Source organism: Lichenostomus cassidix, chromosome 2 (genome assembly GCF_008360975.1).
Source record: "Lichenostomus cassidix isolate B80296 chromosome 2, HeHo_3.0, whole genome shotgun sequence".
In the NCBI taxonomy this organism is placed as follows: Eukaryota; Metazoa; Chordata; class Aves; order Passeriformes; family Meliphagidae; genus Lichenostomus; species Lichenostomus cassidix.
The window spans coordinates 13,139,028-13,157,643 of record NC_139482.1 but is presented as its reverse complement, the minus strand read 5'-3'; the positions used below and the strand labels follow the sequence as shown (position 1 = coordinate 13,157,643).

Sequence of the window (18,616 nt, the reverse complement as noted above, 5' to 3'; positions counted from 1 at the left end):
TGCCTCAATGAAAAGCAAAACACGACTGGGATGCCAGTGACCATTGCAAACTAGCAGCTCTGGATGTTACAGATGCCTTGAAGCATACTGTTTTATCACATTTCAGAACAAGTATCTATAAATACTGCATAAGGTTTTTAGAAACTGTTGGGTAAAAAAATGTAATCTGTACATATGCCTTCATAAAGTAAAAAATTTCACAGGGTGGTTGTTTGTATTGTGAGAAAGCATTCCCTACTCATTTCAGATTCACATTCCTTTGCCTTCACCGTGCTCCTCCTTGTTTGCTTATTATGAAATTACAAGAAACAGAGGAGCAATCAAAAAGTATCTATTTTAAGAGTTATTTCACTTACTGATATGATACTTATTGATATGCATGATGACAAACTCTTTAAATAAACCTATACCTTTATCTCAATGGTATTGAACCCATGATACCACAATACGACAGACTTGAGCAGCTACACTGCAATATTTGATTGCATAAAATGGCATAATATTTTTACATACACAAAAACAGAGTTCCATTAAGGAAAAAGTTGCCTTTCATTTAAAGAAAGGGAAAACAGAATCCAGCAACACCATCACCACCACACATGCGTGTTGAAATATTCTGAGAATACAGCTCTGATTTCCATAATAGCATGTTGTTCAAGTGATCATTAAATCTATTTAAGATGTCAAATTCACACTAATATCCAAACCTGACTTCTTAAACTATTCAAATTCAATACTTGCATCTTCATAACGCTTCCTTATTATCTCTCTTGTACTATATTCTCTAGCTATGGTACAACCAGGTATCAGATACAATACTGTATTTTTATTACTTCCCATTATTAGTACTTGTAGATAGAAGTCTTCACCATACGGAATGACATCTTTAAATGCACCACAATTACTCAGGTTTCCTCTAGAGAATCAGTAAGTTCTAAAATTTTTTACTTTATTGGTTTCAGGGATTTTTTTAATCCTACTAGAAGCAACACTATTTTGCTTGCTGGTATACCGAGAAGATTGAAGATATTAAAGGTTAATTTAGAAACTTAAGCAGTTTAAAATCCATTTGTTTTTACAAACGTGTCACAGTCTCATCAAAAACACATGGTTTTTAAACTGCTCAACAATCCCAAATTAACAGCAGAACACTACACTTGGAGAAAACACCAACTGGAGATCACTCAAGTCAGAACTGTGCTGTAGAAGGATCAAATTTAGCCCCATGGAAGAAAGCAGCACCTGGTACTGATTTTTTGGTTCAATAATTCTGGCTTTTAAACAATCATATCCCTCACAGAGCTAGAGGGATAAAATGTGATAAGAATTCCTGAACGGCAGAAGTATTAAAAGGTGAGGAAACAGACTTGGCTAAATCTTCTCCTTAAACTCCAATGCATGAGAAACCTTCCTTATTCAGACGCCAACTTGGTGCAAGCCTCTAGTCAAGGTTCTATTTGTATTATCCAATACAGTAAGAGAAACATAAGAGAATCTGGCAAGGAAGTAACAGTGGGAATGGTTTGGAAATCCTTTGCATTTCATTCCTGGAACTTCAGTGGGACGATGGGCACCTGAACACCAAGAAAGGTGACCCTGGAAAGCTAAGCTGACCCAAAACTCGATGGAAAGAGTGGAAAACCTCCCGCTGAGTTCAGCAAGCACTGCCTGTAAAACCCTAATCTTTCATTATAAATGTGGATGACTTTCTCTATGGGGATGCTTTTGTAATCAGCTATTTAATCCCAGAGATAACTCGATCTGATAAAGCTCCAAACATCTGGGTTTTGATGAACTCATCTTTCTCTTCCTCCCTTTTCTAATCTCTCAATTCCTTAGTTCTTCAACATTTCAAAATATCTTTATTTCTATATATAAAGATGACTCAGAGTTGAATGAGGAGTCAAAGAGATACAAACAAGAATGAAAAAGTTTTTAGTGGCCGTATGTGGGAGGAAAGAGTGCAGAAACAATCATCATTTTTGAAACCAGAACAAATATGAACTCACCTCTGCAGTTCTTTGCCAACATACTAACATGGAGTGCTCCAAACCACGAAAACAAGGCCCTTATAAATATTTACATATTAATTCATTATACATTTGGGACTCTAGATAAATACCTGTATCAAATAAGTGAAGTGCCATATTTAAAGTAATTTCAAAGTACTTGAAATTCACACATTTAAGCACTTCCATCTTTAAACAGTTCACTTAGCACTGGATTTTTGAACACTCAAATTTGAGATGCAAAGACATACACATTGTTACAATAGACTCAAGAAATGGTTCACCTGTGGTCACTGAACAGGCCAATGGCTTAGCCAGGAGCAGGATAGATTGCCCCCACCAGCTCCTGCCTCAGAGCACAGCACAGGACAGTGCTCAGCAGCACCCAGAACCTGCCTCTGAACCATTCCCACAAATACTGCCTTGCTACATGATGTGGAAACATGCTTTGTAGCCCTATGGGTTACAAAAAATGGCTTTTCTCCCAGAAATGCCAACTGTCCTCTTATCAGACATGAAGAATGAGAAAAAACCCAACACAATCGAAGACTTGGATCCTATCAGTTTTTATCTTTCCTCAACTAAATAAACCAGTCCCACCAATCCATCATAGTCTCCAAAGCAACTTGCTCTTGTTGCTCTCTTTTGATTCTCTCCAACTTGTTCAGAATTTCTCCAAGGCTGGCCCACAACTGGTCACTCCAGCCTAAGTCTTCCTGCTCCCAACAGTGAGCCCACAGCAGCATTTGCCTTTCATCTTTTGATGGAAGAGCATAATGCCCAATTGCATTGTAATAATGCACTATATTGACAGGATCCTTCTTGCAGTATTGTGGACTTTGCTGTTCATTAGTAGTACCTTGCAAATTACCTTTTTCATCCTAGATGCAGTGACTTGTGCTCATCCCACTGATTTCAAAACAGTTCATAAATGTATCAAAAGTCAGTGCTGAACTGAAACACTGTGCCTGAAACTCCATCTTAGTTTTTCATGCCCTACTTTACATTCCAGTTCAGATTTATTAAATACTGAACAGTCCTTAAACTAAGAGAGCCCTCGGGGACTATACTTGATATGTGCTACTAATTTGTCAGTGAACAGCTAAAAAAACTACTCAGGAAGCAGAGAAAGAGACACAAATTCAAAGGCAAGCAAGGTCAGGAACTTTAACATAGCAATGAATTCCCAAAGTCTGTGTGCATGCTCTTACCTGTGAGGAATAAACTTGTGCTGATTGCAGGGTAAGAACACACTTGCACACAGGGAACTTTAAAGCAACAGCCATGCTGCTGGATAAACAATGATGTGAAGCTGCAGCAATTTCTTTGCTTCTCTGCACTTCTAGTACATCTTCACAGCCAGCTGTGCACTCACTTCAGAATATTCTCATCTAGACCTTTTTTTTCAGTCTGCTTCTGTGACCAGAATATGAGATTGATGCTGGGAGTCCTACTAAAATATTGACACAGATCATCTGAGCATATGAAGCACTGGAGTGCACCAAACCCAGCCAGCTCTTAGTAATTTCTTAGGCTCTCTGGCCAGTGTTCTGGGAGACACTGACACTCCAGCCTTTAGGAAAACCTTACAATTACCCCATATCTTATTTTTAAGGAACTGAAGCACCTACAAGACATCCCGAAAACCAAAGCAGCAGTCTTGTAAAACGCACAGGCAGCTGATTTGTGTCACACTGGCACAAACCAGTACAATACTAAACCACGGTGGGAAGCTGTACATGCACAATATGCTTGTACGACTGTCTGGTATATATGTCACTATGGACATCATTCCCTTTTACAAGCAATAGCTTCGAGAAACAAACACTTTAATTTTATTACTTATATTTGTAATCACAGAATTACAAAGATTGGATGAGATCTCTGGAGCTCACTTGGTTTAATCAGTCCACACAAAACAGGACCAGCTGGACCAGGCTGTTCAGGGCCATGTTTGGTCAAGTTCTATCCATCTCCAAGCACACGGAGATGCCTTTATTTCTCTGAGCAGCTTGTTTTGCTCTCCAGGTGGGAATGGTTTTCCTTATTTCTAGCTGGCATTTTCCTTGTTGAAACTGGTGTTTGTTGCCTCCAGCAGTAATATGCCAATGTGAGAAGAAGCTGGCTTCATTTTCTCAATACCCTTCCATTAACCAGCTGGGAAAAAAAGAGGATCTCCTAGACCCCTTATTCCCCTCAAGGGAAAAAACATCAGCTCTCCAAACCTCTCTACCTCTCTTACAATGTTTTCCAAATAATGTTATGTATTAAAAATGTTTTTTCACTGTAACTGCTGAAATATTCAGAGAGACTTGTTACATATAATCACACCAAGACAAATAACCAAGGGTGGTCTTAGTTCTTGAGCAAACTAAATAATTTAAAAGGAAAACAAGACAAAGAGATGACCCTTTTCACAATATTTCATGTAGCTGGAAAGGGATTTTATTTACAATATTTAAATGCAGTACTGTGAAACAAACAACTTGGTTCACAGGCAGTGCACCCGCTGCTGAACTGTCACTGCCTGACATCCTGTCTTATCTGCCAAATTGCTCATTAGGTTTGGCAATTTTCACCTGCGCCTCCAGTTTATATTTCAGCAGGGAATAAACATCAGTCTGCTTTAACAATCTTCTGCAGTGAGCTTCCAACCTCTTCCCAGAAAGCACGCAGGCACAAGACAAAAAAAAGCCTTGTGTACTGTATTGCTTAGAAAAAAAATGCAGCTGAAGTGATGAAATACAAGGCAAAGTTTAACTTGGGTAACAGAAAAGCAGTAAAAAAGAAAGAGCTAGATAAGAAACATAAATAAATCAACTGCTTGTATCGATGAATTGTGTTTTCACAGCGCAAAACAACACAGGGGGTATGGGCCAGCCTCATTTTTGTTTCCACGTTTATATGGGAAGATTGAATTTGACACAACCCCCCTCCCACGTGCAAAGTACAGGCTGTGTTTGTGCATGGGAAAAGAGGGACTCCAGATGAATACTACTTTTCCAGCTGGACCTGATCTAGCTAACCTTTCCCTTGCTGGGAGAGGAGCGCTGGTGTGATCTATAAACAAACAAAAGGGGTAGCATGGCAACCAGAACAAAGAGAGGAGGATCTCAGCAGGCCCTTAAGCCCCAGCCTAATGCACGGAGATGCTGCCTGGGAGCAGAGGGTGCAGGTGAGCAGCAGCACAATGGCACAAAGCTGCACTGCTGCACAGCAACTCTGCAGAGCAGAGCCCAGCTCGCCAGCAAAAAGCACCAGAGATGTAAAACAAAACGTCGCAAATGCTATAAACCAATTTCAGACGGAATACTGTTTTTCATTTGTTAGAAGTAAAATATTCACCGCCAACCCTGCAATTAGCTGGAAAATTACAATAATTACAGCAATTTTGTATCCCATCTCCAATCCAATTAATAGATATATGACCTTGTCAACATGTAATAATCAGGATCTGCATCTACCGCAAAACTGGATGGGTTTTATTTGCTGAATAGAACTTACACAGTAAGAAGATAATTATTTGAAATACTGAGAATACCATTTGTATGCTATGCTTCACTTCACAAGTTATAAAGGAAATACAATAAGGAGAGTGTTTCCATTTTCAATGTATATTTAAATGAAATTCCTGAAATAGGTATGTTTAATATGGGATAATATTACTGGACTGGGATTCTAAGCCTGTTGTTTGGAGCATTTAAAACCAAAATATAACTGTCAATATTTAAAGAAAAGAATTAGACAGGCGAACATCTCTGATTTCTGATAACATATTTATTACTATTTGTTTCACTCACTTTATTTGTGCATGCTTTTATAAAAAGTGTCAAAAAGCTATAATCCTTACCAGCAGTTTTAAAAGTCCTCTGTATTTCTAGAGACCTTTGTATTGAAGGGTCTCAAAGCACTTTTTGGTCATTTTAGCAATCAGTGAACTAGCCAAGTGTTCCCTGTATTTTACAGAATGACACTAAAGATAAGTGAGCTGTCCAATATATCACTGAATTTTATCTGTGCTATATGATTTTGATGCACTAACATCCATGTATTGTATAATACACCGGATAATCACACTAAGCAGAAAATGTGTATGCATTTGCCTGCCCTAACCCCTGTTATGTTGAGAACCGAGGAGGACAGTTTTTTGGCTTATGCATGGAAATGAGATGTGCATTTAGAAGTGACACTCCAGTGACAGCAGAATGGAAGGGTCCTGAAATTCCAGGATACTTCTTTATTCTTTAGTCCTTTCCCTAATTCAATTCTGTGTTGCAATGAAGCATAGTTACAGCTTGAAAAGATACAGGTTGAGCACCATGTAAGCTAATTGTTAAATGCTATTCCCTTAATTTTACTGAAAACATTCTGGTACAAAACCCCACAAAATTAATTGAGTGGTAACTTTTCCATTTGCATTTTACCTGACTGCTTAAACACAGATTTCATCCATTAAAAGAATACCTACACAAAAGCAATCTCTTGGAAATTACACACAGTTGTTTAAAACACTGTATCTGTAAAATATCAAAGGGCTGATAATACTAACTTCTGCTAAGAATTTTCTGGAGTGGAGTCACTATTTCAAAAGTTCAGTGAGCAAAATGATAGACACGTCAGATAAGAGGGCACAATGCTTTATCCACATTGTCTTGTCTGCATGGTACTTTCAACAACAATGAGAATTACACAGTAAATTTCAATCCATAATTTTTCTTTTTAATAAGCTGAAATATTCAAAGACCTGCCTGAGCAAGAAATGTGATAATTCCTGCTACATGGTTTTCCAACAAATGTTCACCACATTGAAATAAACAAAATAAAGGGATGTTTCTGGCTATAGTTTCTGCTTTTTAAAGAAGTGTATTTTTGTAGCACAGTAAATGCACATTTTAGCAGGTGTTTTTATGGAAAGGTGACAGGCATAAACTAGCAACATTGACAGGTAAAGTAGCAAGTGCACCTATCTTTAGTTTCTTCTTACCATTTTGTTCATTAAATGGAATAAAACCGGCAAACTGAAAATTACACCATGCAGCAACTACATTTGGAAATTTTGCTGTGATTTTCAGTGTGAGGACAATTTTAAACTGGCAGAATAGAAGGAGCTTATGGCTCCTAAAAGCAGTTTATAAATAATTTATTAAAACAGAGCAGGTTTGTTTACTTGCATGCAAGAAGCATTTACGCAGTTTCTCACTTCTGATCAGCTTTCGATAAGGACAGATAATGAATCATTTTTCCCAGAAGCATCAGTGGGTAACAGCACTTGGCATCCTTGTAAATTTAGATGAAACACACTGAGATACTGGGAACGTTTACTTACTTGCACGAAGGACTGATGGGGTGACCTCAATTTCACTGGTTGCCTGGTAAGGCTGAAAGGCGGATGCCGCGTTGGAGCCAAGCTCACTGCCAAAGATCTCCGGGCTCTGCGTGCCTGTCGAGCTGGCGCTGGTGCCATCACCCCCATGGTGTGGATCTTGTTCATCAAACACAGCCACGAGCTGCAAATGACAATTTAATCTACTGTTAGAAAAAAAATCTCAACACCATCAAAGTGCCATTGCAGATCAGCATTTCATCATTTCTTCACAGCGAAGAGCAAGAAGTGTCTATCAGCAGAGACTTCGATCAATGCCTAGATCACAACATCATCAACTCAAGGACAGACAGCCATTAATTGGATACTACAAAGGGTCAACAGCTCTGATGGGACACAAAACTCATCACTGTGAGCCACAGAAAGAATGGCACCAATTCAGGAAAGGAAGGGTTGAACCTCCCCTAGTAAACCACTTCATCTTACCCAGAAATGCAGAAAACTATCTGAGTGTGGATGGATGCCTGTGCACTGGAATTTAACATCTGTGTTTAGAGACTTCTACATGCATCATTACTACAGAGCCAGATCATGAGCAAAACCACAGTCTTACAGAATAAAAACATACAAGAAGAAATCATGTTAATACACATTGAAAACTATAGAGAAAATGCAAAGCCAAGGAAGTGTTATAATCACAAGCAGTTACCATCTATTAATCTGCCATCTATTGATCTATTATCTATTATTATGACTTAGGTTGTGGGCTTCTCTTGCAAAATGTCTTTAGTCAGATTTATGCAGATACTCTGTTTGCAATCAGCTTCTCCAAGACAACTTTGAAATCTCAAGTCCAATTTAAAACTTTGCCAAGTCACTAATTTAATAAAGATTTGTTAAATCTGTGTTTGTCACTGCAAGAAAAATAGGAAAACGTCATGGTGATTTTTGATAAATGTGAGATTTTTTTTTTCCATTGTAAATGAATGCTTTTATTTGAAACAAATAATTTATCCCAATTTATCTTTAGTGACCTACTGAAAGAGATAATGCCAGCTCTTATACACATTTCATTTTAGAACTTAATTTTCAAGATGGAGAAAAAAGGTTCATGGACAGCAACATTCTGCAGCCTGCAAATTAATCTGTAATATAATAGTTGAAAAACATTTCCAAGAAAGCATTACATTCTTCTGTCCAAATTGGTAGGGTAAATGGAGCAAATCAACTTAAGCCTACGTTGGTCTCTGCAAATTGTTTATTCTGTTAGAACAACAACTAAAACTTTGTGTAACCTAAAGGCATCAGAGGTCATTTTCTCTTTTTTTTAAGCAATTTCAACATGATCTTACCCAAAAGATTTTAATAATAGTCCCTTTACTCAAATTTAACTTACATAAGCATCAATAAAAAAATTTAAAACCGCAACTCTAAGCCCAAGTGGAAACCGTTTGGGAATTCAGCTTTTGAAACTACTCTCAGGCATTAACTGTTTTTAACCACTCATTTGAAATTACAGAGAGTAGCAAACTTCTGCCAGTAATTCCATATCTAATGCAAATTTAGGCTCTGGCATGCAAAAAAACAGAAAAAAGAGACAGACAAAAGCCATGATAATGGCTTCATGCTCTCTTCAGTGCTAGTTGAAAGGTAGGTAGCAGCAGGAAAACCAGACTGCAGCTGCAGACAGCTGGAACATGTTTTTACCATAAAAGTCATCATTTTATGCTTGAGAAATCTACACACAAAAGAGATGTGAGAAAACCAAAATGTCAGTAGCTCAAGAGTATTGGAAATTTAATTTTCTATCACATTGTGAAATATCAATGATTACAAAAATATGCTTCTCAAACTTTACTCATAACTCTCTTACTGTTTTATAGCAAGCTAATTACCAATCTCCAACAACTGAAAATATATTAATCCACAAGTGAAGATCAGTAAGGTATTACAACAAAAGACAAACAAAGCATTAAAGAATCCTAGGCATGAAACATCAAATCTTTTTGTCCTTCGCATGTCATGTATCAAGATAAATCCCCCAATTACATTCTGTTCCTTTGAGGCTGCTTGAAAAATATTATTCGACGCATGCAGCTGCAACTATTTTATAGATATTATATATATGCAAAAAGGCACGTGCATATAAATCTCTATATATGTTATCTCCTCTTGTAAGTTGCCTCCAGCTTTTTGCCTATTCCAGACAGTCTACAACCTATAACTTCAGAACATCTAAAAGTGAATGTTTCTTATTTCAAGCTTAGCTTTTGATCTTACAGTTTTTTTGCAGGTATTCACTGTTTTGACAGCATCAAACCTTCAAAAGGCTTCAGTTCCATTAAAAAGCATACCGAGTTGTAACATTTTTTCAGCATGAAGAAACACAAGCTATGTTAGCCTTCTCCAGATCTAATTAGCATTAGGAACACAGGTTAGGAGGTTCCTTGTAGGACAGCACTACAACAGTACACTCAGTCCTCATAATGAGCTAGAAAGTCTTTGGGAATGGAAGACTTAATGCAAATAAACAGTTCTGAATCCTGATTTCCAGACCCTGTAAGATGCATCATTCTGCAAGATGATGAGCTGACAGGAAACAAGGACAGCCAAACATCTTGCACTGTGTTATGATATAGTACTTATCTCTGATTTCTCCAACACCCTTTATTTTAATCAAAGGAGATTATTCGAGGAGAGGAATTGTACTGCTGGGGGCCGAGAAATCACACCTCAACTTGCAGGAACAAGAAACAAAACAAAAAACTTTCAGAGACACCTTATGGCAACTTAGGAAGAGATCACTGGAGCTATGAAGAAGAACCCTTTGCTGCAGGAATGCACAGTGATAAACACTGCTCAATGCCAGGGAAAAGGCCTCTCCATAAGTCATGTTGAAAGGCCATAGAGATGTTTTTAATTTGGCTGAGAATGGAGCACACATTACTAGAGCAGCTTTTATCAGCCTTAAAGTCAATGGTAAGCCTTATGGTATTTTGCTGGGCTTTAGATGTCAGAGTAGAAAACAGAGTAGAAAACAAAGATGACTATCTTTTCTGGAAACGTCATCATCTTTACTTTCAGGAGACTGTTTCCATGTTGACTTCTTCCTTTTTGTTCTGTCTAAGAGGAAGGATGAGCTTCTCTATTGCTCTGTCTGGGACTCAACACGTGATACTAACCAGGTCATATTTACTTAAACAAATAAAAGGCAAGAAGATTGATTTATTTTAATATTGACACATCAGCAGCAGTCTGTATTCCAACATTAATTATTACAATTTCCGTCTATTCTAAAGTAATTAAAAATTAGTAAACACATATGCAGTCTTAATTAATAGACTAGATTAAGTACTTGAATGTTAATTAACTGGATTAAAAAACTATTTCCACCAGCAATGGCTGTTTACATTTTCATTAAGTACTACCATCATATAAACCAATTCATCACTATCAAATGGTCCGATCAGGTCGTCTCTCTCCAGCACAAAACCACAACTCCTCCACTCCACAGAAATTCATAAAGCTAGAAACTTCTACAGTATTTTTCCACCACAATGACAAGTTTGTCAAAAAGATCACTCCTAAGTATTTGTCCAAACTTTGCTAATTCTTTTGTGATATGTATTGATGAATCTGATACTCGCTCAGTGTAGACACCAGCAATGATTTCAGATTTATTTCAGTATCAGTTAGGATTACAGCTCCATTCTTCTGCTAGAAAGACAGCAACTGATCCTCTGCTTTTCATATCCTCTGGATTTCACAAAGGCTCTGCACTTCTTGCCCACTCTTTTTAACACAGCAAAACTGAAATCACTTACCATTTTAGATGATTAGGAGACATTTTAAATATTTGGTTTCTTCTCAGCAGAAGGACACTTAGGAGATAATTTCATACAAGGACATTCCTAATTTGTTCTGGCTGTTCAGTGGCCAATTATTCAGTAGTTAATCTGCTGAGCAACAAGAAGTGTCTGGATTCCCCTGCATGAACCCTGCACTTCCCTTCTGGTCTATACGATTTCCAGATGTGGTCTCACCTTTCACAGCTGTGGTCTTCTGGCATTTAGGCTGTACAGCTTCTCCTGCAGGATGGCCATCCATGGACAAAACTGCCTTTCACACAAGCTGGCATTTTTCTGGCTCCAGGAGAACAGAGAGCAGACCTTCTGAGAGAGCTCCAAGTGACAGAGCAGCTCAACCACACACTGCTGGTGAGGCACCAATGCTGTCAAGGATTGTGGTTCTCAGTTTATGCTTAATAACTGAACTTGTCACTAATGATCCTTGAATGTAGATTTTGATGGTCCAAATCAGATTCTAAAATCTAAATTAGCCTTGTGAAAATATCTTCACCAAAAGCAGCTGCTTCAAGCATTTCCTTTAAGCCCTGATGCAGAGGGTTAAGCCCAGCCCTGTCCTGCAGTCCCAATGTTTAGATCTCCATCTGCACTCACTGTGACAGCCACCTGGGCTGCTGATAAGGGACATCAATCACTCTCACAGCATGGCCATACACTTTCAGATGTGTGCAAGTACCTGGGAAGAGGACATGGAGGAGGCTGGCAAAAAATTTAAATATGAATATCACTGGTATCCTTTCCTCAGCAAAAAGCATTTCCAGGTTCAAGAAAGCTTGCACAGTGAGCTAACAAGTCACCAACACAACTGACTGTACACATCCTCTGCAACCAGCACAAGAGAGGGAGATTGCAAGAGGATATAAGCACAGCTCTCTAGCAACTCTAGGGCTGGCAAAAAACACTTATACCCAAAGCAGTCTGTGTATTACTCAGTCCATGTTACAGTGCAGAACTAAAGAGTACTTGTTTAATAAGGCCCAGCAGTAAATCAAATTTCAGCTAACGGCACCTCAGACTCCAAAACATCCCAAAACACAAGTTGCTTGTGAAGAACAGATGAGTGTAAGACAAAAAAAACCCATAAATTCAGGAATATCTCTAGCAAGGGAGTAGCCAATTATTATTTAGAAATGAAAGAAACTAAATACAAAATCAATTCGTAGGTTTTCTCATGACTGAGCTGACTTTAATAGCCCCATGACAGACCCAAATTCTTATTATTCCTTGAGCTTCACTTTTCTACATGGCCCATTAAAAACCCATTTAAATATAACTACTGTTTCAATGAGCTGGTAAGAGAAAACAGGGAAAAAAAAAAGGTATTTTCACAAATAATACACTACTGTCCACAGATATTATTTTTTAAAAAATCAATTAGCAAAATAGCAGCACCTAAGAGTCATTCTGTGCTCTGTGTGCAACCTGAGCATCCCCTCTACAGACTTAGACATCATCCAGCATTTTAAAAGGAAAAAAAAAGGCAAGCACAGTTTCAATTTAGGATAAGCAGTAGCACAAACAAAAATCCCCTATAATTTCAAGAAAATCATTACATATCCTAATTAATCACTCCAGCCACGAAACCAGAACTAGCTTGTCATAAAACTTATCAAAGTAAAGACATTTAAAGAGTCACATTCCACCATCAAATTAATACTTTGTGTTAGATTTTCAGTGTATTATACAGAAGTGTAAGCTCATACAGAATCATAGAATAACCTAAACCAGAAGAGACCTCTGGAGATCAACTAGTCCAAGCCCTTGCTCAAACCAGGATCAGTAAGAGGAGGTTGCTCAGGGCCACCTCCAGTTCCACTTTTTAATAACACAAAGTATGAACAGTCCACAACCTCTCTAGGCTCTCTCTTCACATTTGGCCCCGTTGGTTTTAAGAAAGTGTTTTCCCTATATTGAGTTGAAACTTCCCTTGTTATGGTCTGTGTCTATTGCCCCTCACTCCGCTCCTGTGCACCTCGAAGAAAAGACCAGTTGCATCTTCACCATCCCTGACTGGTGACAGGAAGGTCACCAATCTCTGACAGAGAGCAGTCAGTTACACCAAGAGTGTTGTGCCTTAGGGAGCCACACAGTCATAGAGCACTCCTGAAGGTTCCTTTCCCTATGTTGGCTTCCAGCCCACTAACTCACCCTGACAGCCTCTGGCTGGGCCATCACTATAATGTCTTGCTTGTATTGAGAAGGCAAAAATATTCCAGAAGGAGAGAGAAGTAATCACAGAATCACAGAATGATTTTGGTTGGAAGGGACATTGAAGATCACCCAGGACACTGCATTTACCTTTGCTGAACATAATCCACCCCCTCAAAACCCCATAAGATAAAATAACCACTGCTGGAAAATACATATTAGGTCTCAATGAAAGTTGCTCCCAAATCTGCTGACTAAGTCAGCATCCCTCGCTTTCAAAGCTCAACATAACATACCAAGTTAAATCGTATTTGCAAGATCAAAACTCATCTATTGATCCAAAGGATACTTTAACTTTACAGGTAGTTTTAAAATCTGCAGCTTTCATGATTCTTTAAATTTAAGGAATTATTCTGAAGTAAATATACAAGCTTTTTATTAAAACATCACTTTAGATTATTCATTTCCCATGGCACTTGGATCTGAGAAATTCTAGAATCAATATTAAATTGCAATCTAATCTCCTCCCAGTAGGAATTAAACGCAATTTTAGGTACTATCCAGTAAGTTCCCATACTATTAAAAATGTTTAAAATACATTTAAAATGTTAAAATATTCTAAATATTAATTTAATATTATATATATTTAAAATATTTTTTTTCCCTTCTCCCCCTTATTGCTGAGCAACAGTCTAAAAGCAAGTATGACTACGGCACCCTGGAAAAGCTGTTTGTGTACATTCTGTCTGAATTGCTCTTGACTTGACCTCTGTGGTGTAAATCAGGCTGAGGCTTAGACAAAAAAATAAGACAATAATGGAACAGTAGTAAAATTATTACCAGGACTCTTAGCAATAGCTGAGACTGAGCTGCCTGCTTGGTTGGCAGGATTTGGTTTTCCATGACCTCACACCTCGACAGTGCCAGACACCACTTCTGCATATAAGGCACTGTCCGAGAGCTGAACCACCAGCCCACATGTACAGACAGACAGACAGACACAAGGATGTACAGAGCACGCACAGATTATCCTGCAAAGCCCTTCTGACATCCTTACCTGGCTAAATCTACTGCATGGACACAGCAAGTCCAACACCAGAGCTGGATCTTGGCCTTCCTGACCAGCTAACTTCCACAGCCATCCTCATTTGTCATTTCTTACAGACAGACAATGCAGAAATGCAGAAACACTCCCTATTTCATGAAGCTGGCAGAATGGGCAGAAGGACATCGGTGCCAGGAGGAGAGTTTCTCTTCAGTAGGGCATCATCACCTGGGCCAGAACAGGTCTAGAAGCTGCAGTTTGTTCCATTAACTCCTGCTTCTGAATGCTGCCCTTCTGCTGTTAATTGTAACCATGCTAAGAACGCTCCACAAGCTGCTGGAGCTACCAACTGCAGCCTTCTCAGAGAATACACCCATCAGCACAGGCACCCAGAGCTGTTAGGACAAACCCTGGTGAAAGAGTGGGCAGTGCCATCACTGCACCCTGATCTCAAGGAGGATGGAGTCAGCCGTGGGAATTCAAAAAGGAGAAATGCTGCAGACAATCTCACTGCAGAGCTGGTTTGATTAACATTATGGGGTGACGACATTTCTAAGCTTACAGCTGAAAAGAGAACTACGGTTAAGAGTGCAAGAAGAGAGAACATCATCCCAATTTCTTTTAAACAATATTGTTTTTCTCTTATGCTTCTCAGAAAAAATGAAGATATTATGCTTAGAGAGAAGTTTGCTTCCCACAATTGTTACAAGCCCTCCATATGACAGGTACAAAAATGCTTAAATCCGTGCTATGAGAATAGCTGGAGAAAATATCTCTGTCCTAAATTGGAAAGTTTTTCAATCACAAAGGTTTTATCATGGAATTTTTTTAATGGGTTGTTTCTTCACCGACTCTTCCTTTGAAAGCATATATAATACTTTTCTGTATATGCTGCCCCGTTATTTTCTTAAATCCTCCATTTATACAGAAAAGATTTCTTCTGAAATCCTTTTGTACAAACAGTCCTCTTGTTCAAAGCTAAAGACATAGTCTGCAAAATTACCACAACTTGTGATTTACCATGGTATCTCCTTAGCTCATTTTGAAAAGAAATAGAAAAAAAATTTATCTGTCCTGGCTTTAAAGTGGTGTGTGAAGAAAATATGGCATCAAAAGAGAGAATGCTGTGCTTGGGAAGTAGTTGGGGCACATCTGAGCGTGTGAAAAAGCCAATTTCATCTCCTCCATTTTTGATTCCTCAGCACAAATGAGTACATGTGAACTATGCTGAGGACAATGATGTTAATATTATTTGGGAAGCAATTTTACACTTTTAGAGTGCACTATAAAAGTCTGCCTTCTTTTCTAACAGGACAAGGCTCAGAAGGATACCCTGACTGTACTTCTGAGCCTGTGGGTACAGGATGACTCTGCAGATCTGCAGATATCCAAGTCAAAAGCACAGACCATACAGGAGTTCAGTATTTTACTTCTGCCACAGAGGTCAGCAGTTAAGCAGTGACGCTATGCAGTAAGTAATCCAGACACTGGGTTATTAGAGGGGCTGGTGTCACACAGCAAGATTTATTGCTGAAATAAAAATGTATTAAATCTTAACAGTTGTCTCATCTGTCATTGGGAGCTGCAGTCATTGAGCACCAAGAAAGAAATGGTTTCAGAAACCTCCAAAAAAAGGCCAGGCTTCCCATTCTTCTGCTACAGGATCAAAACAGCAGCATTAAATTCTACGATTTTAATTTCAGCTGAGGTACAAAAAGGTAACTAGTTAGTTAAAGCACAGGCCAATCTTTGCAAGCTTATTAAACTTCAAGAAAATAGATTTTGTAAAATACAGCTCTTCATTTTATACAGTGTATGCTGTTCAGTGTAATTTGCATGCAAAAGCCAGGAGAATGTGATTAAAAATACCCATCTAGAGACACAGATGAAAAACTTCAAACATTTTCTGATTCCCTTCTGTTCCACTCATTATTTCAATACCTCACTACAACAAAGGAATAGATAACACTTGTCCTTGACACTAGCCTAAATTATCTTCAGTGTGCAATACAATACCGATTAAATTAGGCTTATTTTAAATAAACGTCAAGGTCTCTTCAAAAGGTAAAACTGTGTGCCTTCTGTCTTTTGTATAACACATCCCCTCCCCCCCAAACTTTTCAGAGGTCTGAGAAACAATGAGATATGGTGTTTTTTAAACAAACTTCATTATCTAGATTTTAAAAAACAACATCCGAGAGAATCATTTAACTCTAACATTTAAGACAACAATAACAGTATTCTTCATTTGTGTATACTGACAAAAATAACCAGCACATTAGACAATAATTCTTGCCTCCCCTTCTTTAAATAAGGTTCTAAAACATCCTAAATGCAAATGACTGCTTGTTCCCTCATGACTAACAGTTTTCATTATTTTAACATGCAACAAAACAAAAACACTCCAACTTAACTTACACTAGAACTATCCTTACAAAATGAAGAATAAACAGTAGCTGTCCAACAGCACCAGGCTGATTGCAAATGTCATATGCCAGGAGATCAGGAAGGATGTCCCATGCTGTGGCAATCCCCACACACAGGATCTTGACTCTATCTATTATGTGAAACTATGCCAAATAGGGAGCTCTGGTCTTAAGCAAAACACACTCATTAGATAACATTTGATAGTCCAGAAAAGGAGAGCATCTTCCTAAACACCTTTAGGTTTTCTACAGCTAAGATAATTACAGTGATCTCTGTAGGAATTTCAAAAAGCCTGGTTCCATCTACCACACACTGTAACCTGCTAGAGGAAGTAGTGCTTCTCTTTATTTCCCAGAAAATACCAAGTTTAATGACTTAGTGGCAAAGCCCCAGGGACATTCACTAAAACCTGTGCTCCCAATGCCAAAACCATTTTCAAAATTATCTGGAGCCACTTTTCCAAAAATATTTTGGCAGATAAGGTTGTGGAAAGGGACATTTTTTCCCCATAAAATTGCTAGAAATCAGACGCCCAGGTATTTCTGAAACCCTGCTTTTAAAAGCCACCTGGCAACTTTTCAAATCTGACCTCTTAAGTCCTTATGAACACAAACAGGAAGAAAAAAAGCAGCAGTTATTCATAAGAGAGTAAGAAGGGAGAACATCAGAAGGAAACTAGCAGGTTAATGTCATCACATCCATCTTGAAAACATATTCACTGGTAGTCAAGTGTTTTTCTTTCTTTGAAATGCAGACAGGACCAGTAAAGCACATCTCTGATATTATTCTAACAATAATTTTGCATCGGTCTGTGATTCTTGACTACTTCTTGCAGAAGCCTCCAACACCTTGCAGTGCTCTTTCTTTATATAGGGATGCAGAACTAGAGCTTTATAACCAAAGAAACAGGAACATAAATAGGGAGTTCTGACAGAATTATTCTCCTAAATCATTTTGTGTGAAAGCTTCAAAGACTCCAGACTTATTTTCAGAACTAATTTTGAAAATTAATTCCCTGATTCACTGTGGAACTAGGACCAATGCAACTACATCACCTGGATGAATTTAAAAAAAACATGTATAAAAAATAAATACTCACAGGAGAAATTACAGTTGTATGCACAATCATTTCAAGCTACCAAACTTGGGAACACACTATTATTCTTACATTTTACCTTGACTCACCCCATATCCATAAAATGCATTTTTCAGCACATAATATAAGCGTCATCCAGCCAAGGGAATGAGACACAAGCACTGCCAAAACCCATCAGCTTCAACTTGTGGACAAGGACTGCACTGAAAATCTCAAAACAGATCCCTTCCATCCTGTAGGTCCCCTAATGTTTCCCCATCTCCTCTGGGCTGATCTAGCCTATTTCTCCTCTTTTCTCTCCTAGAAAAATTAAGGTTATAAAAGTAGCTGACACTTCATAGCAGGGCTGCAGGCCTGTCCCTGGTTGAAGAGTCTATATTTCATAGTGACTTCAAATATTGTTGTAAGGTTATTAAAATCATTCATGATTTTATCTGTGCCAAATGGATCATTACACTGTCAACACTCATCTTTATTATGCAAAAATATGCAGAACTTAACATCTTTTGTTGAGCTGGCAAAACACTATATTCAGTAGTAACTCTGTTTTTCATTAAATTTTGCACAAGGTTAAAGAGTGTGTGGAATCTGATTACCAAAGGCTCCATTCAAAAACATCACACAAAACAAGCTGTTTGACTCATGTAGCAAGAGATTATTTATTTATAACCTACAGACAAATAAATTCTTCTGATTAATTTA

General features: G+C 38.1%; 1 protein-coding gene across 12 annotated transcripts in view; it reads right to left on the bottom strand.

Annotated features, from left to right (window-relative positions):
* The window catches only part of PARD3 (par-3 family cell polarity regulator), a 441,649-nt gene that overhangs the window by 287,565 nt on the left and 135,468 nt on the right, over positions 1–18,616 (bottom strand). For all 12 annotated transcript variants that reach the window (XM_085050362.1, XM_085050357.1, XM_085050358.1 and 9 more), the window contains one exon: positions 7,336–7,516. In XM_085050362.1, coding sequence (XP_084906488.1) covers positions 7,336–7,516 — 181 coding nt within the window. The remainder of the gene's footprint in view (positions 1–7,335; positions 7,517–18,616) is intronic.